A 27761-nucleotide genomic window follows, 5' to 3' on the forward strand; every position below is an offset into this window, starting at 1 on the left:
CTTTACCGCATGCATCGAGGGAGAGGGGGGTTGCAGCCCTTCTCACATCTGGAACATTTATCAAATGCAAAGAGGAATTAAATATAAAGAAAAAACAAAGGTTTTTTTTTCAAATGAAAGCAAGGAGCAACATTAAAACTCGAAACGAACAGGGATGATTCGCATATAAAGGAAGATGATAAAGGGAAATTTATGATAAAGTTTAACTAGTAGTTAGCTGACGGAATTTTAAAGTGTGGAATATTTAGCGAGCTGTTGATTGAAATTTATTATTTGTTGTTGATTGGTGCCATCTGTCAAAATATCTGCCTGACTTTGATCCAGGGTTTAAACTGATTGTTTCAAGAAGCATGCCAGCCTAGTAACCACAGAGTCACTGTCATGGGAATAGTCAGATTTGATGGTTTCATCTCGAAAATTTGGGGAGTCAGATCATGAAGGGAAAGTGCATTTCAGGTCTGATTATAAGAGTATTATTGGATATGGTTGTTAAATAACTAATGGAAAATATATCTGAACTAAACTAAAGCGCACACAAATATATGAGAGGAGAGGGGCTCCAAAAAATAGAGTTGTCTAGGTTCCATGCCTAGCATTGGAAACAGCCATACCTTGCATGTGTAAAAAACACTCACATACCAACAGAGCAAAATAGGGAGAATATCATAAAACAGAGGCAATAAGAAGAAACAATGCTAGGGGAACTAATGATCTTCAAAATATATTTTTCTTCCCGCCAATAAAAGCAGTAATACGAATGGATTTCTGAATTTTGTTTAAATGAACTTAAAGATACCCTTCTGCTACTTGTCTTTGTAAGTATTTTGTTTAAATGAACTTAAAGATGCCCTTCTGCTACTTGTCTTTGTAAGTATTAGATGAGCATTAGGACCAGTAAAATCAAGTAAAATGAGCTGCAAATAATATATCGCCCGTCATCAGAGAAACGAGGAGAGAGAGAGAGAGAGAGAGAGAGAGAGAGAGAGAGAGAGAGAGAGAGAGAGAGAGAGAGAGAGAGAGAGAGAGAGAGAGAGAGAGAGAGAGAGAGAGAGAGAGAGAGAGAGAGAGAGAGAGAGAGAGAGAGAGAGAGAGAGAGAGAGAGAGAGAGAGAGAGAGAGAGAGAGAGAGAGAGAGAGAGAGAGAGAGAGAGAGAGAGAGAGAGAGAGAGAGAGAGAGAGAGAGAGAGAGAGAGAGACGAGAGAGAGAGAGAGAGAGAGAGAGAAACAGAAACTTGTTGAAGCAATGTTTGAAACAGCTGATTGGGTACCATTTATTACCACTTCTGTGTGTTTTGGAGAATTTTTGTGCCATAGTATAACTGATTTTGCGAAGACCAACAGAGTCCTTTGATTTATTTGGTTATTTTATGATTTTTCAGGCTATTAAGGAAGCTATAGAAACATGTGATGTAACAGGTTATAAAACTCTGGCTGAGGCAACACTACTTTACAAAGAGAAAACCTATGTTGATGCAAGGGAGAAATTTGAGAAAGGTGAGCACAAAAAACAAAATAAAAAAAGTAGGAAAATTCAATCAACCAAAAACTAAATATAGGTGTAGTAAATCCTGAATTAAATGCATGCATTGATGTAGAAATGACGGTCTGCTTGATAATGGACTCATAACCCATGAAGGTTCAAAATGCAGATTTTGTATGCTTGGGCAGATTTAACCTCAGATAAAGCAGAAGATTGATATTTTTTATTTCTCTAGTTTCTTGGTGATATTCTAGTCTCGTGCTGTATAGTCAAATATTGACATTCTGGGTGAAATTAAAACTAACTGCAAATACTTCCTTCATTGGCAGTAGTTACCTTGGGACATTCCTATTCATACTGTATTGAAAACTAACAATCATAACAATTTTTTTGGAAAGCGCCAATATTTGTAATATAATTCATACTCGTTTTTTTATGCTTAGTTTAGTTTTGATTCGTATAGTTTAGAGTAAATCGTAAATGACGCAGTAGGTTTTGGACTTCTACAGTTAGGGAGGGTTCAAGAATTTATTTCACTGTAATTTTTATTTAATTTTCAATGCTGTAATAAGTACATAAGAAAAAAAAATTGTAATGCAATTTGTTTTTGGTCCAGCACCAACGATGCAGTAGGTTTTAGACCTTTTCAGTTAGGGAAGGCGTCAGTTGCCAAAACACTTGTTTGCTGTGATTTTTGTTCGTTTTAAGCTGGATTTGCATATTCAATTTAAGTTTGACTCGTTTCAAGATTTGTTTATTTATTTATATTAGTAGCTGTTGTATGTTTGTTTGTTTAATTTCTGTTCGCTTTGTGTTTCATTTATTCTTTAATAGTAATTTCTGATCGTTTTGATTTTGAACTATTACATGGGCGCCCTCAGGGGGTGGGGGGGTCATGGCCCAACCCTGCAGTTCAGTCCCGAATTAGGAGAAACTTGAAGTATAGCAAATAATCAAAGAAAACGAATTTCTTATTTTTGTTCTTTCTTTAAGAACTGCTATGATACCTATTTAAAATCAATTGAGAATTTAATTCAATTCTTAGATCTTAGATTAACTCAATATAGGTCATTATTTTATCTATCTAAAGGAGACCGGAACCCGATTTAGGGTGTAGAGTAAATATTGTCAAGGGCATTCTTATGCCCTAACAATTGTGCGACAAGCTTGATAAAGCTTACCGCATTTTGGAATTAATAAACAAAGAGCGTTTTATATATATATATACAGGGTCGTGCCCTACCAGGAGTCAGTTTGCTCTTGGTTTTTGCTCATATTTTGTCAAGCTAAAAACGTAAGTTTAATTTTTCTTTTTATTCTTTTCCTTAATTATTAAAATATAATCCTAGTTAAGGGGTAAGATTCTAATTTTGTTTAAGTCTATAATGATCATCTTGTGTCTATTCCATTGGTTGTATCCTATAAGGTATTATCCTATTAGGAATGTTACCCCCCAGAGCAAATATGTAAATATTGAATGTCAATATTGGACATTCGCCCAGAATGTCAAATATTGACATTCTGGATGAAATTAAAACAAACTACAAAGACTTGCTACTCCCGATGTTCTAGGCCCACTGGTCGATATGATCATCCCTGAAAAAAAAATGATCTTTCTTCTGAAAAAAAAACAACAAAATTCCGCATTTTTGCAGATAGGAGCTTGAAACCTCTGTAGTAGATTTCTCTGATACGCTGAATCTGATGGTGTAATTTTTATTGAGATTCTATGACTTTTAGGGGGTGTTTACCCTTTCTTTCGAAAATCATGCAAATTTTCTCCGGCTCGTAACCTTTTATGGGTAAGACAAAATTTATAAACTAATATACGGTATTTTAAATCAGCATAAAAATCTAATTCTTTTGATGTAATTATTGGTATCAAAAATTCGTTTCTTATAGTTTCGATTACTATTGAGCCTTACTTACAGTTCTTTGCCATGAACTTTTTGATAGTTTCAAGATTTTTCACAATATGCCTGCACATAGACTGTGCAATTTTCAGGCTCATGTCTGAGGCTGAAAATCCTGTGTCAACACAGGAGTTTTTCTTATCTGATCTTTGAACTATTTTTAACGAAATGACCATACGTAAAGGAGTTTTTGTTATATGATCTTTGAAGTATTTTTAACAAAATGGCTACCTCAAATTTTTTATCAGATGTATTTGGGGAAAAAGGGCTTGGGGGGCAGTTGCCCTTTGATCATTTTTGACTCTTAAAAAGGGCACTAGAACTCTCGATTTATAATTGAATGAGCCCCCTTTGAAGTTTATACGACAACCCCTTTTATATGAAATGCCTCTGGGAAAAAAATGAATGGAGTGTGGGGGGGGGGGGCTAGCTATCCTTCAATCACTTTTGACTCTTAAATAGTGAATTACAACTTTCAGTTTCCAATCAAATGAGTCCTATATGAAGTTTATACGAGCGTCCTTTCCATAACAACTATGTATACCCCAAGGGCGTAACTAAAAATGCCTACCTCCGGGCCCTGGGGGGCTTTATCGACAACGGAGTTTTTTGTTATCAGAACTTTGAACTATTTTTAACAAATGTCTATGTCTAAATTTTTATCTGATGTATTTAGGGCGTCGAGGAGGGGGGGGGGCTAGTTGCCCTCCGATCTCTTTTGAATCTTAAAAAGTGAACAAGAACATGTCAAGGTGTCGAATCAAATGAGCCATCTGCGAAGTTTATACGAGCATCCTTTCCATGAGAACTATATATGCCCCTAGAGCATTACTTATAACGCCTGCCTCCGGGCCCTGGCGGGTTCCGTTGACACAGGAATTTTTCTTTTCTGACCTTTGAATTATTTTTAATGAAATGGCTTTTATAAAATTTTTATCAGATGGGCTTGGGGAAAAAATGGTGTGTGTGGAGATATCTCGGATATCTTTTGACTCTCAAAAATTGAACTAGAACTTTCAATTTTCAATCAAATGAGCCCCCTCTGAAGTTCATACGAGTATCCCTTTCATAAGAACCATATACGCCCCCAGGACAACACTTTTAACGCCTATCCCCCGGGCTCTGGGGGGCGTTTTTGTTATCTAATTTTTGAACTTGACACCGGAGTTTTTCTTATCCGACCTTTGAACTATTTTTTTTTTAACAAAATGTCCATCTCAAAATTTCCATCAGATGGGTTTGCAAAAAGAAGGCATGGGGGAAATAGTTGGCCTCGGATCTGTTGTGACCAATAAGAAGTGAACTCGAACCTTCAATTTCCAATCAAATGAGCCCTCACTAAAGTTTATACGAGCATCCCTTTAATAAGATTCATATATGCCCCAAGGTATATCTTACAACGCCTGCCCCGGGGGGTTATGATGACACCTGAGTTTTTTTTATCTGACTTTTGAGAAATTTTTAACTTATTGGCTATCTCAAAATTTTTATTGGATGCATTTGGGGCAAAAGGGGCGTGGGGGGGGGGGCTAGTTGCCCTCCAATCTCTTTTGACTCTAAAATTTTTTTTTTACGAGCATCCCTTCAATGAGAACCATATATTCTCCCGGGGTATAACTTACAACACCTGCCCTCGGGCCCTGGGGGGCCGTTTTGACCCCTGAGTTTTCGTTATATGGTCTTTGAACTATCTAAAAAAAAGCTATCTCAAAGTTCTTGTCGGATGGGTTTGAGGAAAAAAGGGCGTGTAGGGGGGGGGGGGCTAGATGCCCTCCATTCTCTTTTGACTCTTAAAAAGTGAACTAGAAGTTTCAATTTCCAATCAAATGATCCCTCTTTGAAGTTAATACGAGCATCCCTTCCATAAGACCCATATATGCCCCCAGGGCATGATTTACAACACCTGCCCCCGGGCCCTGGTGGGTTGTATTGACACCGGCATTTTTTTTATATGATCTTTGAACTATTTTTAACAAAAAAGCTATCTTAAAATTTTAATTGGATGCATTTTTTGGGGGGGGGGGTTGGAGCTGGTTACCCTCCAATATTTTGACGCTTAAAAAGTAAAGTAAAACTTTCAATATCCAATCAAATGAGCCCTCTCTGAAGTTTATGCGAGCATCCCTTTCATACGAACAATATATGCCCCAGGGCATAACTTACAACGCCTGCCCCCGGGCCCTGGGGGGTATGATGACACCTGAGTTTTTGTTATCTGACTTTTGAAATTTTTTTAACTTAATGGCTATCTAAAAATTTTTATTGGATGCATTTGGGGAAATGGGGCGTGGGGGGGCTAGTTGCTCTCCAATCTCTTTTGACTCTAAAAAACTTAACTAGAACTTTCGATTTCCAATCAAATGATCCCTCTTCGAAGTTAATACGAGCGTCATTACCATAAGACCCATATATGCCCCCAGGGCATAACTTACAACGCCTGCCCCCGGGCCCTGGTGGGTTGTATCGACACCGGAATTTTTGTTATATGATCTTTGAACTATTTTTAGCAAAATAGCTATCTTAAAATTTTTATTTGATGTATTTGGGGGGGGGGGACTTTCAATTTCCAATCAAATGAGCCTTCTTTGAAGTCTATAAAAGTAATTCTTCCATAAGAACCATATATGCCCCCAGGGCATAACTTATAACCCTTGCCCTCAATACTGTGGGGGGAGTGTCCTGCTCAAAGATATAATTTCTAGAAATTTCAACTATGTTGAACAAAATGGCTATATCAAAATTTTGATTGGATGTGTTTGGGGAAATGGTAGGCGGGGAAGGGGTGTCAGTTGCCTTAGAATCACTTTCGACTATAAAAAGGGAACTAGCTATTTCAATTTCCAATCGAATGAGCCCTTTCTGAAGTTTCTATGACAACGTTGTCTGTACAAAACCTTATAGCCCCCCAGGGCATAGCTTACAACCCTTGCCCTGAGGGCCGTGGGGGATTTGTCATCCTCAAAGACCTAATTTCCAGAACTTAAAACTGTGTTGAATAAAATGGATGTCTCAAATTTTTTTTTGGATGTGTTTCGGGAAAAGGTGGGCGTGAGAGGGGGGTTAGTTGCCCTCAAATCATTTTTGACTAGTAAAAAGGGCACCAGCCCTTTGAATTTCCAATCGAATGAGTCTTTTTTGAAGTTCCTACTGCAACGCCTTCTGTAAAAATGGTATAAATTAAAATCCTTGCCTTGAGGGTTGCGGGGGAGTGTCCTCCTCAAAAACAAATTTTCTATCTGGAAATCAACTACGCTGAACAAAATGGCTATCTCAAAATTTCGATTGGATGTGTTTGGGGGAATGAGGGGCGGGGGGGGGGGGCTAGTTGCCCTCCAATCACTTTGGACTATTAAAAAGGGCACTAGCCCTTTGAATTTCCAATCGAATGAGTCTTTTTTGAAGTTTTGACGATAACGCCTTCTATAAAGACCTTATATGCCCCCAGGGCATAACTTAAAACTCTTGCCCTGAGGGTTGTGGGGGAGTATCTTCCTGTAAAGATATTTTCTATCTAGAAATGAACTACGCTGAACAAAATGGCTATCTCAAAATTTTGATTGGATGTATTTGGGGGAATAATGGGCGTGGGGGGGGGGGGGCTTGTTGCCCACCAGTTACTTTCGACAATGAAAAATGGTACTAGTCCTTTGAATTTCCAATAGAATGAGCCTGTTTTGAAGTTTCTACGACAACGCCTTCTATAAAAACCTTATATGCCCCCAGGGCATAACTTAAAACTCTTGTCCTGAGGGTTGTGGGGGAGTGCCCTCCTCAAAAACATATTACTAGGCTCAAAAACATATCAACTAGGCTGAACAAAATGACTATCTCAAGATTTTGATTGGATGTGTTGGGGGGAATGATGGGCGTTGGGGGGGGGGGCTAGTTGCCCTCCAATCATTTTCGACTATTAAATAGGGCACTAGATCTCTAGATTTCCAATCGAATGAGCCCCCTTTGAAGTTTCTACGACGACCTCTTCCTTATGAAGTGCCTCTTGGAAAAAAATAATAATAATAAAACATTGGAGCCGTATGGCCTTTACTATAGGCTACGCTATAGCGTTGCCTTTGATAAGTCTTTCAAACACCTTCAAAGAGCCCTTTCTACTTCCACAGTAACCAATTCTAAACAAGAGGACACTACAAGAGGAGTAGACTCTTAGCCAAAGTCGACCTATCCTAGAGAGTTTTTCTAGCCCTGCGATTAGAGAAGGGCTGAAGGAAGAAGCTTGAAAACGTCTTCCTGGGCCCTAATTTTGATGGTGATTCCCGGCTAATTCACGAAGTACAGAAGTTTTTGAGTTTGTGTAAAGCTCATCTTCTGCGTTCGTCTTTTTATTTGGTAAATATATTTCTATGGACTGCTCTCTTATTTGTTTCTGTTTTGACTGCTATATTTGGGTATTTTTTGGAATTTCGTAAATTAAATTTGTTTTTGAACTCCATTAGTCTATATATAACTTTCAATGCTTTCAGGAATTGCAATAGAAGACCTATTATCGGCCAAAGAGCTTTATTATAAAACTTTGTTAGCTCTTGGTGATTGGAGAAAAATCATAGCATTTAGCCGGCTAATGATTAATCAGGGTGAACCAGAGAAATGGAAAGTGAGGCTTGCACATGGCATTGCATGTAGTGAAGAAGAGAACCAAGCTCTTGGTCTGAATAGAAACGAAAAACTATTGAACTCGGTGCTGATTTTGTGTGAACAGGTAGGCAATGAAGGGAGTTCAATTTTATTCTTGAAATCTATGCGGACTTTTCAACCTATAAATTTCTGGCGATTCAGTGTTTCTATAGATTATAATCGAAGATCAGCTGGGTTTCTCCAGGTTTCCAACTTTTTCCTTTAGACCCGTTCCATGTTGCATTATGAGTCTTTTTATTCATATAAATTATTTTATTTAGGTTAAATGAAAATGTCTTCTTTTTTTCATAATCTGTAATATGAGAAGGCGTGAAAAGAAGTTTGAGACTGTTTTGACAAAATATGAAGATTTCTTTTTCTTTTGCTTCAGATAATCTCAAATATGAATAAAACTTTTGACCAAGGTAGTTCTACTAAAATTATGTTTTTGGGCTGAAATCAATGACTGCATCAAATGATTTTTTGAATAATGGTACAGGAACGATTTTGAACCCCTACACTTTTTCCCTTTTGTAAATTTGACTTTCTCAGTTGTGTGCAATGGTAAAGCATCCGTTTTTCAAAAGCTATTTTTTTTAGTTATTTTAACTTTCAAGACTCTCAGAGTTTTATTTACTTGATGTAACCCAATCTCGCATCAAAAGTTTACAGGTTCTATCAAATTGCAATACTCATCATTCGTAATAAAGCGACCCTAGTTTTAATGAATGGCAAGAATCGGCAGTGGCCCATGTAAACCTTAAGCTTGTTCAGGATAGGTTGAAGAATGTACGCTCTAACCCACTAAAAAGTTATTTATCGGAGCCGAATGTTCCTTTCTCGTTAACAGACAGTATCTAGATTATTGAGTTACTTTTCTTACGATTTCTCTGCGCATATTGAGAATGTGGTAACAATTGCAAACGCTAGTCTACATATTTTAAATGTAACGCGGAGGTTTGACACTGATGTAGAGAGCAACTGGTGTGCACATTTAAGGTATGTCTGGCCCATTCTGGATCGTACATGTCCTGTTTGGGTGCCTTCAGCACTAAGAACAATGTGTCTACCTCAAGCTTGAACGGTATAGAAGCGTGTGTTGTTTATTATTTTTGGGCCGCTAGATATTCTGTATGAAAAGGTATTGGAAGTACTAAGACTGCCATCGCTTCAACACCGGCATGAAACTCTGAAAGTTTTGAAAGTAGTTGCAGTGGATAACGTGACACCGTGATAATCTACCAAATTAAGCACCATATATATTGAAAGCGAATCAAGTTATTTCTGGTTAAAGCTACAACAAATCGATATGTTACTTCATTTGTTCTAGTTTTCATACAGCTGCTTAACAAGAGTTAAATTCTTCGAACTTATATTGTGGAGATTATATGTTGTGAGAAATTGCACAAATTGGGAAGGTTGTTATGTTTTTCAATTAAAACTGTCTGTCTGTGTTTATTCTCTTTGATTCTGTAGTTTTTCATTATCCGAAACAATTTTGGCTCTCAAGAACAGTTAGGATGATAATGATGACACTAAATCCTCTTTCTCACAACATTGACTTTGTGGATCATGCTCTTCTAAAAGTGCTGTCTTTGAGACAATTGAGCTGATTATAGTCTTCCACTTTTCGATAAACAAGATTTCAAGAGGTGAGATTTTTCAGACAAACATTCCTTTTTAAAATGTTTCAATCCATTAAGAGTCTATCCGGTTCCCGCATCTTTTAGGCCACTCTCAGAGAGAAAAAGCGTAACTGCTGCAGTTTTGTCGCACAAAAGACAATGTTGAGAATTCTCAATTGCGTCCAATTTCTTCATTGTGGCTTTATTGTCTGTTTGGTATATTATTGATGTGTATTCAAATCTTAGTCGTACTATTTTTTGGAACTCGACCAAGAAGTCAGTGTTTAATCCCTACTTTGCAGATGATCAGATTTTCATAATATTTATAGTCAAATATGTCTAGTTTAGGTTAGATTAATGCGAAGCATTTATAATTTTTAACTACGACACTAGGGGGGAGAAAAGCGAGTTTCAAGCTTGTATTAATGGATTCCTTCAAGATAAAGAAGTTTTGAGTTGGTTGAGAAACCATCAAGAGGGCTCCAAGCTAAATCTTTGATAAGCAGATGTCCAGTAGTGCCATAACTGGATAGCTATACTAAAAAAAAGAGGTTCAAATGAAATCTAGAGGAGATATGTAGACGGGACAGTGTGTCTAAAGTATTGTCTAATACGTGTTCAAGTTCTTTCTAAATTAGTAGGTATTTTGTTTTCAGAATCTCATTTTGAGCTATAATATATACCGAAAAAAAAATGGATTTCTGAAAATAATTCGATCTCTAAAGTTGGAGGTTGAAAAGTAGAGTTTGAATTTGAAAAATAAAGAGAGGGCTATTATACAAGATTCATACGTATTCATTTTCATTGAATTGGTACGTTTTCATGGATAGCTTCTATTGTCGTTTATAAAATTTCTTAACTGTAGTGTGGTCATCCACGTTTTTTTGGGCCGGATAATCTTTTAGTAAGTCATTTACTATCAATAGAAATTGGTGGAAACCAAAAAAGGCACCCTTTAATAATCCCCCGAAATAATGGGCTGTTCTAATAGTGCAGATTTGCACATAGTTTTTTGGCTTTTATTTGAAAGAAAGTTGCCAGTAATTTTGTACAATCAAATATATTGTATATAGTTTAAGCCTACAAACGCTGGTATTTCTCCCTATTTGTCTAATATATAAACTTCTACTGGCTTATGTTCCACGACTGGACCAATCAAGGGATATTCCGTCATAAAAGTTTTTCTGTCTTGAAGAGCCTTGTGACAGATAAGAGAGAATTCTTCGGAGACACAAAATACAACCGAATTCATCTATACATTGTATTCGCTTAAGGTTTTCTTCCTATGCCAGTTATTGGTCTGATATATATCTTTAGTCCTACAGTTTTAACGTTACAACATAGGAAGGCAGCTTTGCTATCTTACGATAAAGGAGATTCGGCATTATCCATCTGTTAAAGTACATTTTTTAATTTGAGTTTTAGACATGGGCACCGTATCGAAGGAGTTGTCGTAGAAACTTCGAAAAGGGCGAATTTGATTGGAAATTGGAGGGGCTTGTGCCCTTTTTAATACTCGAAAGTGATTGGGAGGTAACCAACCACGCCCGCTATTTCCCCAAACACATCCAATTAAGATTTTGAGATAGCCATTTTGTTCAGCGTAGCTCATTTCCAGATAGAAATAATGTTTTTCAGGAGTAAAACAAACTACAAAGACTTGCAACTCCCGATGTTCTAGGCCCACTGGTTGATATGATCATCCCTGGAAAAAAATAAAAATAAACACGCATCTGTGATCTTTCTTCTGGAAAAAAAAAATTCAGCGTAGCTGATTTCCAGACAGAATAATGTTTTTGAGGAGGACACTCCTCCTCAACCCTCGGGTAAGGCTTTTGAGTTACGCCCTGGGGGCATATAAGATTTTTATAGAAAGTGTTGTCGCAGAAACTTCAAAAAGGGCTCATTCGATTCGAAATTCAAAGGGCTAGTGCCCTTTTTAATAGTCGAAAGTGATTGAGGGTAACTAAGCCCCCTCTCACGCCCACCTTTTCCCCAAACACATCCAATCAAAATTTCGAGATAGACATTTTGCTCAACGTAGTTGAAAGTTCTGAAAATAGATCTTTGAGGATGACAACCCGCCCCCCCCCCCACACAGACCTCGGGGAAAGGGTTATAAGTAATGTCCTCGGGGCGTATAAGGTTTTAACAGAAAGTGTTGTCGTAAAACTGCAAAAAGGGCTCATTCGATTGGAAGTTGAAATGGCTAGTGCCCTTTTTAATAGTCGAAAGTGATTGGAAGGCGACTAACACCCCTTCCAAGCCTAACGTTTTCCCAAACACATCCAATCAAGGTTTTGAAACAGCCGTATTCTTCAACGCAGTTAAAAGTTTTAGAAATTATATCTCTGAGTTGGACATACCCCCCACAGTCTTCAGAGCAAGGGCTATAAGGTGTGTCCTGGAGGTATATAAGGTTCTTATATAAGGTGTTGTCGTAGAAACTTAAAAAATTGCTCATTCCATTGGAAATTCAAAGGGCTAGTGCTCTTATTAATAGTCGAAGGTGATTGGAGGGCAACTAACCCCCCTTTTAAGCCCACCTTTTCCCAAAACAAATCCAATCAAAATTTTAGATAATTATTTTGTTCAACGTAGTTGAAAGTTTTGGAAATTAGATCTTTAAGGATGACACCCCCCCCCCCACAGCCCTCAGGACAAGGGTTGTAAGTTAAACCCTGGGGGCATATAAGGTTTTATAGAAAATGTTGTCGTAGAAACTTAAAAAAGGGCTTATTCGATTGGAAATTGAAAGGGCTAGTGCCCTTTCTAATAGTAGAAAGTCATTGGAGGGCAACTAACCCCCTTCTCACGCCCACCATTTCCCCAAACACATACAATCAAACTTTTGTGATAGTCTTATTTTCAACGTTGTTGAAAGTTCTGGAAATTAGGTCTTTGAGGATTACAACCCCCCCCCCCCCCCGGCCCTCAGGGCAAGGGTTGTAAGTTATACCCTGGGGACATATGAGGTTTTTGTGGAAAGAGTTGTCGTAGGAACTTCAAAAATGGTTCATTCGATTGGAAATTGAAAGAGCTAGAGCCCTTGTTGATAGTCGAAAGTTATGGAAGAACAACTAACCCCCCTTTAACGCCCACTATTTCCCCTAACATATTCAATGAAAATTTTAAAATATTCATTTTGTTCAACGTAGTTGAAAGTTCTGGACATTAGGTCTTTGAGGATGACAACGCCCCCCCCCCCCAAAAAAAAAAAAACCTCAGGGCAAGGGTTGTGAGTTATGCCCTGGGGGCATATATGGTTTTTATAGAAAGTTTTATCGTAGAAACTACAAAAAGGGCTCATTTGATTGGAAATAAAAAAAGGCTAGTGCCCTTTTTAATAGTAGAAAGTGAATGGAGGGCAACTAACCCCCCTCTCACTCCTACCATTTCCCCAAACACATTCAATCAAAGTTTTGAGATAGCTATATTGTTCAGTGTAGTTGAAAGTTCTGGAAATTATGTATTTGAGGGTGAAAAACCCCCGAGAGCCCCCAGGACAAAGGCTGTCAGTTTTGCCCTGGGGGCATATAAGGTTTTTATACATAGCGTTGTTGTGGAAACTTCAAAAAGGGCTTAATAAATTGGAGATTAAGAAGGCTAGTGCCCTTTTTAATAGTCGAAAGTGATTAGAGTGTAACTAACCCCCCTCTCACGCCCACCATTTCCCAAACACATCCAATCAAAATTTTCAGATAACCATTTTATTCAACGTAGTTGAAAGTTCTGGAAATTAGGTCTTTGAGGATGACAGGCAACTAACCCTCCTCTCACGCCCACCATTTCCCCAAACACATCCAATCAAAATTTTGAGATAGTCATTTTTTTCAACGTAGTTGAAAGTATTGGAAATTAGGTCTTTGAAGATTACAACCGCCCACAGCCCTCATGGTAAGGGTTGTAAGATAGGCCCTGGAGGCATATATGGTTTTTATAGAAAGAATTGATGTAGAAACATCAAAAGGGGCTCATTCGATTGGAAATTGAAAGGGCTAGTACACTGTTTAATAATCGAAAATGATTGAAGGGCAACTAACCCCCTCTCACACACACCATTTCCCCAAACAAATTCAATCAAAATTTTGAGATAGCCATTTTGTTTAACTTAGTTTCAAGTTCTGGAAATTAGGTCTTTGAGGAAGACAACCCCCCATAACCCTCAGGGCAAGGGTTGTAAGTTATGCCCTAGCGGTATATAAGGTTTTTATCATTGGGAATTGAGAGGGCTAGTGCCCTTATTAATAGTCAAAAACGATCGGAAAGCAAATGCCCCTCCACGCCCATCATTTTCCAAAACACTTCCGACCAATATTTTGATACAGCAATTTTTTGAATGTCGTTGAAGGGTTCGAAAATTACGTGTTTAGGTAGGACGAGACACCTAGAGTCCTTATACTTAAGGCTCTGATTTATGCCCTGGGGGCATATAAGGTCTCATCGAAAGTGTTGTCGTAAAAACTTAAAAAAGGGCTCTTTCGATTGTAAATTGAGAGGGCTATTGCCCTTTTTAATAGTCGAAAGTAATCAGAGGGAGAATCGCCCCCCCCCCACGCCCTCTACTTCCCCAAATCTTTCTGATCAACATTTTGATATGGCTATTTTGTTCAACGTAGTTGAAAGGTCTGAAAATTATGTCTTTGATGATGACAACCCCCCCCCCCGCACCCCCTTCAGGGCAAGGGTTGTACAGTTATGCCCTGGGGAAATATAATGTCATATAGAAAGTGTTGTCGTAAAAAATTAAAAAAAGGCTCTTTCCATTTGAAATTGAGAGGGCTATTGCCCTTTTTAACAGTCGAGAATAATTAGAGGGAGAATCGCCCCCTCCCCTCAAGCCCACCATTTCCCCAAATATTTTCGATCAACATTTTGATATGGCCATTTTGCTCAACGTAGTTAAAAGGTCTGGAAATTATGTCTTTGAGAATGACAGCCTTTCCCCCATAGCCCTCAGGACAAGGGTCGTAAGTTATGCCCTTGGGTGTTTTAATGTTTTTATAAAAAAATTTGTCGTAGAACCGTCAAAAAGGGCTCATTCCATTGGAAATTCAGAGGACTAGTGCCTTTTTTATTAGTCGAAAGTGGTCAGAGGGCAAATGTCTCCCTCCACGCCTATCATTTCCTCAAACACTTCCAATTTGGATATAGCCATTTTGATAAGCCTATCACAAAGGTCTGGAAATTATGTCTTTGAGGATAAAAAATCCCCCCAGCCCTCGGGACAAGGGTTGTAAGTTTTGCCCTAGGGACATATAGGGTTTTTATAGAAAGTGTGGTCATATAAACTTCAAAGGGGGCTCATTGGATTGGTAATCAGACGCTCTAGTGCCCTTTTTAAGAGTCAAAGTGATCAGAGGGCAGCTCGTCTCTCCCCTCTACACACACGTCATATTGTCCCGAAAGGCGTCTAATAGAAATTTTGCGATTGCATTCTATTCAAAATAGTCTAAATATCATATAATAAGGCTTCAAACCCCAAATAAGGCTTGAAACCCCATGGGGTTGTTGAAACAAACCCCAGACATTAGGGGCAAGGGTCGTAAGTTATGCCCAGGGGGTATTAAAGGTTTTTTTGAAAGGGGTGGTTGTTTAACTTCAGAAGAGGCTCAGTCTTTCTCCCTGAAAAAGACTATGTCAATATAAAACGAACAGAAATCAATCAAAAAAACTTTTTGCACAAAATATGTTTTTCCAAAAAAAGTAAAGAACTCCATTAAACCAAAAATGAACAAAAATAAAATAAAATAATCTACAAAGCATACAACTACCACAAATAGGTATTAATAAATAAATGAAACCCAAAATAAACAGAAATTAAAATAAGTCAAACTCAAAACGAGCAGAAATTAATCTGAGTAGGGTTCTAAGCCCTATGCTTTCTAAAAGATAGAATATAATTTGTACTTTACTGAAAAAAATTCTTTTGAATATTCCCACTTTTATAGTTTTAAAAAATCAAAAATTACCTTAGATCTTACGCAATAAAAATTACCATATGGATATTAAACTGGCAGTGCACATTTTTTTCAGTAAATTCATTTGATTTTTTTTTTCTCAGGAAACATAAACCAGTATTGTTAACAAAACAACCAGGGGCCATAGTGCGGAAGCTTTATCCAAATTATCAGAACATATTACCGAAATTAAACGTTCCACCAAATGAATTCTCGTCAATATCTGTCACAGGCTCTTCCCGTCACGGAGCTCCAATACTTTTGTGTATTTTGCTGAAAATAGAGGCTTTTGTGGTCGGGAATACACCAACTCCCTTAAAATTTTGAAATGAACTTTTATTTTTTAACAGTTGAGGAAATAACACAGTTTCGAAAATAATGTGTACAATCCTGAATTTCTGATACAGTTAAATATCTGTGAAAAAAGGTTGATGATGCTAGAAAAGGTTTTGACAAGATCAATGGGTATATCAAATGGACAGTTCCTAGTTCTTTTAATGTAATTCTGCTTGTTTGCAGCATCTAATGATCTATTCGGAGCATCTAATGATTTATTTGCTTTTGATTTATCTTGGTTTTCAGTTGGATATTTCATTATATTATTTTAAAAAAAAACTTTCCAAACAGGGGGTTTTAAAAAGAAAACTCGAGGCTGCTCTAAACATCAGCGCAGAAGATGCAATACCTTTTAACATTCCACTTTAAAATTCCCAGAGAGTATTATTGAAGAATAAGGAGACCCAGAAGGAATCCTACATAAAATAAGCAGCCATAGCGAAAAACATACGACAATTAATGATATAAGTGAATAAAAAGATCTTAAAGCGATAAATGCTTAGATTGAATATGAAAATCAAGCTTGAAACGAAAAAAATATTTTCCAATTGAAGTATAAATGAAACTTAAAACGAACAGAAATTAAATAAACAATCAACGCAAACCAACATACAATAGATATTAATGTGAATGAATAAATAAATCTTAAAACGAGTGAAACTTAAATTGAATATGGAAATCAAGCTTGAAACGAACAAAAATCACTACAAACAAGAGTTTGGGTATCACCTCCTTCTCTCACTGTAAAAGTCTAAAATCTACTGCGTCATTAGACTACGTAGAACAACGTAGAACAAAATGGCTATCTCAAAATTTTGATTGGATGTTTGGGGAACTGGTGGGCGCGGAAGGGGTATTAGATGGCTTCCAATCACTTTTTACCCTTAAAAAGGGCACTAGAACTCTCGATTTCCAATCGAATGAGCCCCCTTTGAAGGTTCTACGACGACCCCTTCCATATGAAGTGCTTCTGGGAAAAAAAATAATAATAAAACATTGGAGCCGTATGGCCTTTACTATAGGCAACGCTATAGCGTTGCCTCTGATTAAAAAAAAAAAAAAAATCAGTAAGATTTGTGCAACTTTTTCATCATTTCAGGTTCCTGGCAACAATGGCTCATCTGTTGAGGCATCAGTGCAAATATTACTGGGCAATCCTGGCAAAGCACTTCAGATTCTAAAACTAAAGCCTCTGCCGGAAGTTGACCTCGAGCGAGCACTTGCACATGTAAAAGTATGGATAGCGAAAGATGAATCTGAAAAAGCCCTATCTCTTTGTGAGGAAATTCTTGAAGATTTTTGCGACTGGAGAGTCTTTCTCTTCAAGGGAAAGCTGCTCCTGGAAAAAGGAGATAGTGAAGCAACTAAAGCATTGGATAATGTAATTGCACCTTACATGTTCATTGTTTAATTTACAAAAGGCTTATTCACAGGAGGAAGTGAAAAGGGATGAAATTTTTGCGCTAGTGCAAATTTTTTGCGCTAGTGCAAAAAGAAATTAAATTTCCCAGGGGAGGGGTCACAGCTGTTCTACAAAGGACTGAAAGCAAGGTGGAAACATTTTATAAGTAACACCCCCACTCTTCCTCCCGACAAAATGTTTTTTATACATATGTACAAGGAAGCATGTACAAAATGGAAGAACTGAACTTATATACAACTCTTTTTAACAATGTTTAAAAAGAGTTTTTAAAACTTTAATCCAATTTACAAAAACATTATATAGGTGTAATGCATATCACTACAAATTAACTGTCTTAATTGGCAAAACATCTTATACATTAGACCGGGAAAACTCCCTTTAACAATAAACAGAAAACACTGTTTTGTCAGCATTGCTCGGTGCTTCTTCTGTATTGTGTGGCACAGCCTCCTAAGAATCTTAAACTAATTATTTTTATTGTTTTTACTCATGGCAAAGCGGAATCCGTCATTTAATACCAATAAAGAATTCAAAACGTATTGCTACATGGTTGGCAACAAATTGAACAACACTTTTGAAGCAAGTCTACCAGCCCTAGTGTCATGTTACGACAAAGTTCTATAAAGTTGTGGAAACCAAGTAGGAAGATGGTTCGAAATTTGTATCTTTCTGTAACACTATGCAGATTTTCTGTATCTATGCTGGTTTCATTTTTATTACGAAACAGAATTTACTGTACGTAGGTGCCATATATCTTACCTATCACCACATAGCGAAAAATCAAAGAAATTTGTGCTTTATATAGCGAAAACTTGAATTTTAGCTACGATTTTTTACATTTTTTAGGCATCTTTTAAGGTAATTGAGTGAAGCCAGTCATTAACATGCCTAATATCAACTTTTGTTTCTTGCTAATTTAGTTTGTTATTTATTAGTGAAGCACAGATTCTATAATAAGGTTGGTGGACTACCCTCTTGCTAAAGCTTATAGAGCTATTTTCTTATATTCAAGCTATAGTTGCTGAAAAGACTTGGATGACAAGAAATAACATCAATTCTCGATGGGTTAATAATTTTTGCTTTTATTTTTTCCAGTATTATAAACTAGCTGTTTTACTTTAGGAGAAGAAGGCAAATAGCTATTGACAGCACCATCTTAAAAAGAGAAAGTGTAATAAAGCGGTTATAGGAGAATGTCTAATGCTAAACCTTAAACCAAACAGTCTAAGGACCATATTGTCTGGTTGAACTCATGCCACTTCTTATAATATGATTGGAGATGGTGGCATTATTGCAGCTTGTTTTTAATTAAAAATTTCTGTGCATATAATATTTGAAAAATATATATTTGCCATTTTTGAACAGAAATTACTATACATGTAAACACTTATCTAATATATCATATGAAAATATCCCCTGTGTAAGTTTTCCTAATTTTAAATCTGTATGTATAAATTGGTAACTAAGTCATTGTAGATATCACAGAGATCAAGATCATAAATAGATTTAGACGAATGTTATAAGGATACTTAGTAGGTTATAAAATGTTTGTAAATAAGTATAATTGTTATAAAAAACAATGAACAATATACAAGAGATAGTAATTTTTCTGCTTATGGAAACACAAGATTTCATTTTCCTTGAATAAGCAGCCATAACTTAGTTGGCATCTCTATAGAATAAAACTGTGTTTTTGCATTTCAATAGCTTAAGGCCGACGCGAGCATTCCAATGTACACAACATTTAAAAAAAATAAAACGCCAACAAAATCTAAGTAGTAAATGCTACTTCAGACTCAGCACAGTTGGATAAAATTGTTTTAGTCTAAAGTCTGTGATAGGTTAATGTATGTTTGTAATTTCTGCATGTTCATGTAATTTTTTTTGAATTTTTATATTTATTGTTCTTACAATGAAAATTAGTTGATTATGTTTGTACTTAAAATTATTAATATTTGCAAGAAAGCAATTTTCACGAAAAGAGGCAGATGTTACCTTTCTTCTCTCAATCCCTGTGGTCCACCACTGTTGTCTTCAATGTTAGTTGGTACTCTTCTGCTTTTGAATTGAGGAGTCTAGTTTTGATCCGAATATTAGCCGAAGCAACGCACATCTAAAGTATATTCTGCACATCTGACAAATGTTCGGCCATTAGTTTATCAACAAAAATAAACGGAATGGCTATCTGATGTTTTATATCCCTAATCGTAACCTACGATTTGTTAGCAGTTGCACTTTTGGTTAGGAGAGGAAGCATAGACTTTTTCTTATGGATGGTTGAACTTTAGTTTTTGACAATTATTATAACAGAATATTTTTAGGGATAGAGTGGGGGAGGTAGTGTTCAGGTATGGAGAAATTAGAAAAATGTTAATTTAGACCGTTATTTTTCAATTTGTTTCAGAGTGGATGATCTGGAACTGGAAGATTTCGAACTGAAACTGGGATATTTTCTTACCTACTTCCCTGTCTGGGTGTTGTATTGTTCAAAATATATATAAAAAAAAATATGGTACTACTACCGACAACACTGCAGCACAAAGCTGCCTAAGGCCAACACAGCTGCACACGCTCCTCCTCTATCCCAATGTATTCAAAGCCCCACTCTTTATACCCACCCAAGAAGTTACAATTTCCCTTAAATATTTCTTTACGACCTCTTACCATCCCGTTCGAGGATGACCTGGTTTTCGTTGGGTTCTGGATGCTTGGCCGAAAATGACGATCTTTGAAAATCTTTCCTCCTTCATCCACAGAACGTGTCTATATATATATATATATATATATATATATATATATATATATATATATATATATATATATATATATATATATATATATATATATTTATATATTATTGATATATATATATATATATATATATATATATATATATATATATATATATATATATATATATATATATATATATATATATATATATATATATATATATATATATATATATATATATATATATATATATATATATATATATATATATATATATATATATATATATATATATATATATATATATATATATATATATATATATATATATATATATATATATGTATATATAAAATAAAAAGAAAAAAATATTTAGAACTTAAAACTCCAAAATTTCCTCGTTGCTATAGCTGATTCTAATCACAGGTTATGAAGTTGAATCCCGAAAGTTGGGAAGCGAAGATGTTAAAGGCGGAAACTTTAAAGACAGCTGGACACTATCAAAGCAGTTTGAAACTCTTCCATGAAGCTCTACTTTTGAGGCCTACTGGAAGAAACATTTTTGAGAAAGTAATGGAAATTTGCTCCAAGCTGAATGATGTACAGACCGAGATAGACGCATTGGAAATTTATTGTGCAAAGTCACACGATTTTACAGCTCTTCTTCGCTTAGGAATCAGGAAACTGGAAACTGAAGACCAAAACGGTGCCATACATGCTTTACAGGTACTCTTGGGGGTTTTAATTTATTTGTCCTGTGCTTGATTCTTGTAATGTCAAATAACATCGGCAATCTGTTTGCACTTAGTATGTTTTGATTTAGTTCAACTTTTCCCTCAACATTTCCTCAAGTTTTTACCTCAATATCCTCAGCCTTAGAAGTAGTCGCTACAGAAGCAGTAGTTGTAGTAGCAGTAGTAGTAGCGGTAGTATTAATAGTAGTAGTGGTAGTAGTGGTAGTAATAGTACTAGTGGCAGTAGTAGGATTAGTAGTAGTAGCATTATTAGTAGCAGTAGCGTTCAAATATCATCTTTTTGCTCAATTGATTATACCCCTCATCATTCACAGTAAGTTCCAACTTATACCATTAGTCATTCCTGAGTTATAGTTTTTTGATAACCTGCATGCATACAACATGTTTTGATTTAGTTCAATACTCTCCTTAACATAATCTGAAAGCTTCGTTGAAGCTTCACCAAGGAAGGAAGCTCTCCTTGGTCTTTTTGAACACTAAAGGTCAATTATGGCCTCTATCCCAATTGTAAATAATATTTGTAAACAATGGGCGAATGAATAACTTACAGCCCTTGCCCCCGAGGGCTGTGGGTGGGGGGTCACATTCCCCGAGACTTAGTCTTTGAGCCTTTCAATTATGCTGAACAAAATCGCTATTTCAAAATATTGATTGGATGTGTTTGGGGAATTAAAGGGCTTGGGAGAGGGACTGGTTACCCTTAGATAACTTTCGTCCCTTAAAAGGGCACTGGAATTTAGTAACAGCTTCGTTCCCTAAAGTTTGCCACACAAAATTTTGAGAAAGGATCAAATCCGATCATTATGCAACATAACCCACTGTTGCCTACCCGTTTAGAAACTAGCTATCGTCTGGAGTAAGAACTGTTAAGCGCCATACATCTAGCTTTTTGCAATGTGATTTTATTGTCAAGACTGCCAAAAGCCTTTGCTGTGTTGCTAGGTATTATTTTGGCGAATGAATAACTTACAGCCCTTGCCCCCGAGGGCTGTAGGTGGGGGGCATAATCCCCGAGACATAGTTTTTGAACGTTTCAATTATGCTGAACAAAATTGCTATTTCAAAATATTGATTGGATGTGTTTGGGGAATTAAAGGACTGGGGAGAGGGACTGGTTGCCCTCAGATCACTTTTGTCCCTTAATAGGGCACTAGAATTTTGAAGTTCCAATCGAATGAGCTCCTTTTGAAGTTTCTACGACAACTCCTTCTATGCAAAGGGTCTTGATGAAAAAAAAATATAATAATAATAGTGCATTGTGCTCACATCGCTCTTTACTTTCCCTATTTATTTACTCTATTGCGCTGCCTAAGATCAAATAAAGTTTCTATCTAAAAAAATGGCTGACTATGAATAAAATAGCAAGTGATTTGATGTTGTATTTTCATAGTTTTATTGAATTTTTGTACATATTTTCCAAGACGGCTCTGCGTTTCAAAACAAGAGATAATTCAGTATGGACGCTATTGGGTGATGCATACATGCTTCGTGGCTCTTTTGAATCGGCAGTGAAAGCTTTACAAAGATCTGTTGAAATAGAGGCCACACCTGAGGCAGTTTGTTTACTTGGAAAAGCACATTTGGCTCTTAATGAGCCCGAGGAGGCAACCAAAGTAATCAAAGAAGGAATGGAGATGTTTAGGGAAGGTAATTTCTTGTTATGCCGTTAATTTAGTTTGTCAGTTTTTAGCTCTTTTTGTAATCCAAAGTATTTTTAACGGATTTATGGTTTAAATCCGTTGAACAGTAATATATCCTGTAGTTCTGGAATTTGGATTTTATAATATTTTTTTTCCAGGATTTAATTTTTCCATCTTTTAAAAGAACTGGCGAATTCATTTGGCGCATACTTTAGCCATATTCTATTTTCATTCATGTTTGCACTTTACTACCTTTATCATGTCATTTAGTCTATTATCTTTGTGATATTTAGGTTGGAAATGTACACATAAGGAGGGAGAAGAATTAAGGCCCGAGAATATGCAGTGAGGCTGTACTCAGGATAATTTATATTTTTTGCACTTTTTCATAATTAGCTTGAAAAAGTGTTAATGGAAAATGCGATTTTTTTTATAATTTTCTTCTCTTGAGCTTATGCATCTCTTTTTGGCTCCAACTTCATTAGGAATATTACGGGTTTGATAAAATATTTTTATTATCAACCAAGACATATCTGACAGTCTTACCCGACTTTTCAAAAAAAAGTTACAAATACCTGACTTTTCAAAAAAAGTTACACATACCTGACTTTTCAAAAAAAAAAGTTAACAGCTAAAACGGGACGAAACAATGTCATCTAATAAGTCCCAATTTGAAACTAGCATAAATTACTATGAAGGAATAAATGTGTCCTAAACCAAACAGCAATCAAAGTGAGCAATCGGCTCGATCTTAAAATGAACACGACACACTATGAATGAATAAATGAGAACTAAAACCGATAGATATTAAAATGAATAGTTAGGTCAAACTTAAAACAACAAAAAGTAAATATATGAACATGGGTGCCACCGTCCGCTTGAAATCTCTAAAAGTTGGAGTGTCATCTCCACTTTACTAAAAACGATATATATTTTGACAAAAAAAACAACATCAATTTCTTAAAATAAATACTTTTTGTCTCACAGTGTAGCTTCACTATTTTAAAAGGGCTCTTTGCTCGTCTTCGTTTTTCCTTTTGATCTCCTTTCATTCAAATTAGGAAACTCATGCTTAAGTTGAAATTTTAAAACCTCAAATGATAATTTGTGAAGCAATCTGCTTAGTTTGCAGAATTGGTGAATCAGTCTTTTGAATCGGTGAATCAATCAATGATCCAACCAATTGATTTTCAATACACTTGAATGAAATGGATTTGAAAGGAAGAAAATACTGATGATTTTGGAATTTAGACTAGTGAAAATGTTTTGATTGTTTCAAGTACACCGATATAATCCATTGAAGGGGATTCATGGAAGTTTGGATTCTCTCACACTTTTCTCTCTCTGTCTTCCTCTTCTTCCCCTCTCTCTCTCTCTCTCTCTCTCTCTCTCTCTTTTTCTCTCTCTCTCTCTCTCTCTCTCTCTCTCTCTCTCTCTCTCTCTCTCTCTCTCTCTCTCTGCTTTTTAGCTCTCTTTTGTTAGTAGGGCCACTTACCGACTTTTTTCTCTAATCGTACAGATTGAGAACTATTGCATAATTCTTGTTCAGATAAGGTTCAACATACCCAACTATTCGCTAAAGTCTGATGGAAGGTGAGCTGGAGTTGTCGGAGGAGCCATCGCCTCCTCGCCATTTCCATTCTGTGGGAAGAGGAGGCAAAGGAGGGCGTGGGCCTGTCTTGTGCGTTAAGTCATGCAGGCTAAAAATCATTGTATATATCAACTTTGTGCAATATGCTATTTTCGTAGTTTTGTGCAAAAACAATGGCAGTGGGAGAGGACTAAGAGCAGCTAGTGGAGCTGCTCTTCATTGAACCAAGTCAGGACCTAGCTCGCTTTTACACCAAGTTATTCTGTATCCCTGAGTTAATTTGTTTTTACTCTGAGTTTGAACTTATTGTTCGTCTTCGTAGTGAGTAAAGACTTGACTGCATGAACATTGTCTCTGATTTCAAAGATTGTCTCCCAATAGATTGTTAATAGTGTTGGAGCTTGAAGGAATCTTTCCACTATATCTAATTTAGTTGAATTGCTCTTAGTTTTGAGAATTAGGGGCTGACTACAGTTCTATTCTAAATTTTCGTTAATTGACCTTGAAATCCTTCCTGAAACGGTATCGTGTTCTTAGTATTCAGTAAAAATATGACTTGCTTTGAATTTGCATGCTGCACTGGTTATTGTTATATCTTATAATTAATAAGCAATAAACTTCTCTTGTCATCTTTTTTTTCCAAGTAAAAGAAAAGTAATCTTTTCTCTATTTTTACATGACTTATAGGTATGGAAAACCATGTTCGAATTCTGTTCTTTGAGGGACTTGCTGAAGCTCAATCCTTAGTCGCTGAAGAAGCAATGAAAACATCTCGTTTTGGAAGATCTATGGAATACTTCCTTTTAGCGTTTAATAATTATGAAATATTGACCCGAGAGTGTCCTGAAAATTTACTTGGCTGGAATGGAATTGCTAGAGTCTCTAAATATATCGCTGAACTTGAGCCTTCGAAACTTCTTGAAGACGTTTTTAAACACGGACGCCAGCAAGCAGCATTTGATGTTTCGATTGGGTATTTGATTTTCTTGAAATTTTAATATTATACCATAATTGTAAATTTTTTAATATTTCAACGCTATCCTGATGGACGGTGTCCCAAGGGTCGCAGCAAATGCTGCGGCGGTCAATGGCATCACATGTGAAGACAAAACTCCTAGACTTAGATTATTCTGACGGTCTGAGTGTCCGTGATTAAATAATGGTGAAGCTGTAGGAAAGGGTGTAGAAAACATTGAAAGTTTTTCGACAGTTTGGATGTGAAGTAAGATATATTTTGCAAGAAGGAGGTACGGTATTTAAAGGATTGAAAAATCATAAGGTCTGAGGTGCTGATGCTGCGGTAAATGAGTTTTGAAATATGGTGGCTAAGAAGCTAGACATAATATACTGAATATCATAAATATGATTCCTGAAAAAGAGGAAGCATGTAATGATTTCAGGGAAAATTTAATCTAACTTCTTTTAAGAAAGATGATAAAAGCGAGTGCAGTATTTAAAGAAACATTAGCTTGACGTCTGTAGATAGCAAAACAACTAGTAAATTACCTAAGATGATGATACTTATTGGACTAAGAGATGCTGTAGGTAAAATTTTTATAGAAGTACAGTGTGGTTTTAGGGAGGGGAGAGGAAGTGTTGACCAGTTTGTTTCAGGTAATAAAAAGGCTTTATTAAGAATCATATCAATGTATGTATACCACATAAATGCTTTAAAAGGATTAGTCCTATGTACGTAAATTAAAATAAAAACTATTTTTTTTTCTGGTGAAAGTAAAGAGCAAAGGTGGAACTTAAAACGAATAGGAAATATTTACTTCGCAGTTTATGCTACGTATATCTACAGCATTGGTACAGATAAACTTGACTCGTAATGTTTTTTCTAAATTTGTAGAATTCTGAAAAAACTAGGGCTTCACTGAAAACTGATCTTACTTGCTGTTTTGAGTGAATTAAAACTTTATGCTAAAATTTACTGATTTCGTTGCTGGTGATAGACTTTTGAGAGCCTTGTAAATTAATCTTTTAATTTTCTGCTGGGTACATATTTTCTGATTCTAGTTGTGTTTTGTTGCGATGTTTTTATGTTTCAGTAAAGCGCTAGTTTTTAGAATTCTACAAATTTAGGGAAATATTGGGAGTAATTTTGTTTGTACCAATGTTGCAGATATGTATTCCATGAACTGCAAAGCAGTAGTTTTTGTTTGTTTTAAATTTCATCTTCGCTCTTTATTTTCTTTAGAAAAACTTTGTTTTTTAATTGTTTTTTTTTTTTTGTTTTTTTTTTTTACTTTGTTCAATATCCTTACAGAAAGATTTTTGTTTAGAAACAATGAAAGTAAAAAAGCCCCATAAGCGTTTATTACAATAGTGCATTATACGTATATAAGTTTTGCTTTACATCCCTTTTAAGCTTTCCCTAAACAAATCTGGAATTTTGTCTAAGAGTCCAAAGAATATAATATCCTCGGTATCTTTGAGAATTTAAAGGTAGAAATGCCATTCTTTAAGAAATACTGTCGTATGTGAAATATATTTAGACTTTAGAAACCTCAACAACACTAAACAAATTTTAGATGCATAGCTAATGCAGTTTACACAAATTTATCATGTCATTATTACTGTAATAATCCTGCTGCATTATAGTGAAAAATTTGGAGCTTCTCAGAAAAAAATATACTTTCGTTATTTTTGCTTCTTGTGCTTCACTAGGAAACCTAAAATAATTGACAAAAAATTATATAAAGTATAACCACAAGTTACAACTTGTGGCTTTAATTGACAAGCCGGAAAGTGAAGTCCAAAGAAGATATAAAGCTTTTTTGTCTTTGCGCTATCGAATCAATTTAAATTCTTACCCTATCGAAGTCTTTCGGTGTTTTGAGCCAGAGATCAAGAAGAGGAGATCATTGTGAAAGCTCCGGGTAAACGCATTTTTTAGGGCTTTCAGGCTTTTTTTTAAATCTCTATAAATTTCTTTCGTTATAAGCTTTTATTATTAAGCTTAAACAGATGGATATTTACCATTTCTGAATCAGCTTCTAACGGCCTTTTTCTCACTAGACATTGTTTTTTTTTTCAAAACTCATTTTTAAACATTCGGTTCCTATGGGCTGTGGTTTGCTCTTTACAAGGTTACTAAAGGGGATGACAGGGGTAGAACTAAAAAGGAGGGATTACACACTTCTGGTTATTGATATCTATTGGTCATTCTCAGGTATCCTCTGGTTATTTGGTCATGTGGCATCCCTTTAGTGCTTCCCAGTATCTCTACTCCAGAAATTGCACCAAAAAATGCCTCTTTTGGGCCATATTACACTTTATGACCGAGTTATCATATTTTAAAAAGAGGATATAAATATAATCAAGAGCTTTAAAATGAGTCATTAAACATCTCTCTATGATACTGCAGTACACTGCTAGTTTTTTTAGTCAGTAGACCATATATGAAAAATATTAAGAGGGCTTGGAGGGGAAAAAATAGAAGAGAGGGGGTTGTAAACCCTGGGTTCACAACCGTTTATATTATAATACTGCCTTTTTTATTCTTCCCCGGCTTTCCGTTCCAGAAATGGCAACCCTGAGTACACTTTTTAGGTACTATATAGTACTTTTTGATGGCGTTATCAAGTCAAATTATAAAAACCGGTTAGAAATATAAATTAGCATTGAAATGAGCCATAAACAGCTCTATGATGTTTCATTGCCCTGCCCAACCT

General features: G+C 36.0%; 1 protein-coding gene across 2 annotated transcripts in view; it reads left to right on the plus strand.

Moving 5' to 3' along the window:
* LOC148955426 (tetratricopeptide repeat protein 37-like) overlaps positions 1 to 27761 on the plus strand; it is a 105454-nt gene that overhangs the window by 37034 nt on the left and 40659 nt on the right. For both annotated transcript variants that reach the window (XM_089108188.1, XM_089108187.1), the window contains exons 7-12: positions 1379 to 1493; positions 7871 to 8106; positions 17042 to 17323; positions 20525 to 20824; positions 22275 to 22500; positions 24772 to 25057. In XM_089108188.1, the coding sequence (XP_088964314.1) occupies positions 1379 to 1493; positions 7871 to 8106; positions 17042 to 17323; positions 20525 to 20824; positions 22275 to 22500; positions 24772 to 25057 (1445 nt within the window). The remainder of the gene's footprint in view (positions 1 to 1378; positions 1494 to 7870; positions 8107 to 17041; positions 17324 to 20524; positions 20825 to 22274; positions 22501 to 24771; positions 25058 to 27761) is intronic.

The sequence above is a fragment of the Artemia sp. Qi Xiang Cuo genome, chromosome 2 (assembly GCF_049724085.1).
Source record: "Artemia sp. Qi Xiang Cuo chromosome 2, ASM4972408v1, whole genome shotgun sequence".
NCBI classification, from domain to species: domain Eukaryota; kingdom Metazoa; phylum Arthropoda; class Branchiopoda; order Anostraca; family Artemiidae; genus Artemia; species Artemia sp. Qi Xiang Cuo.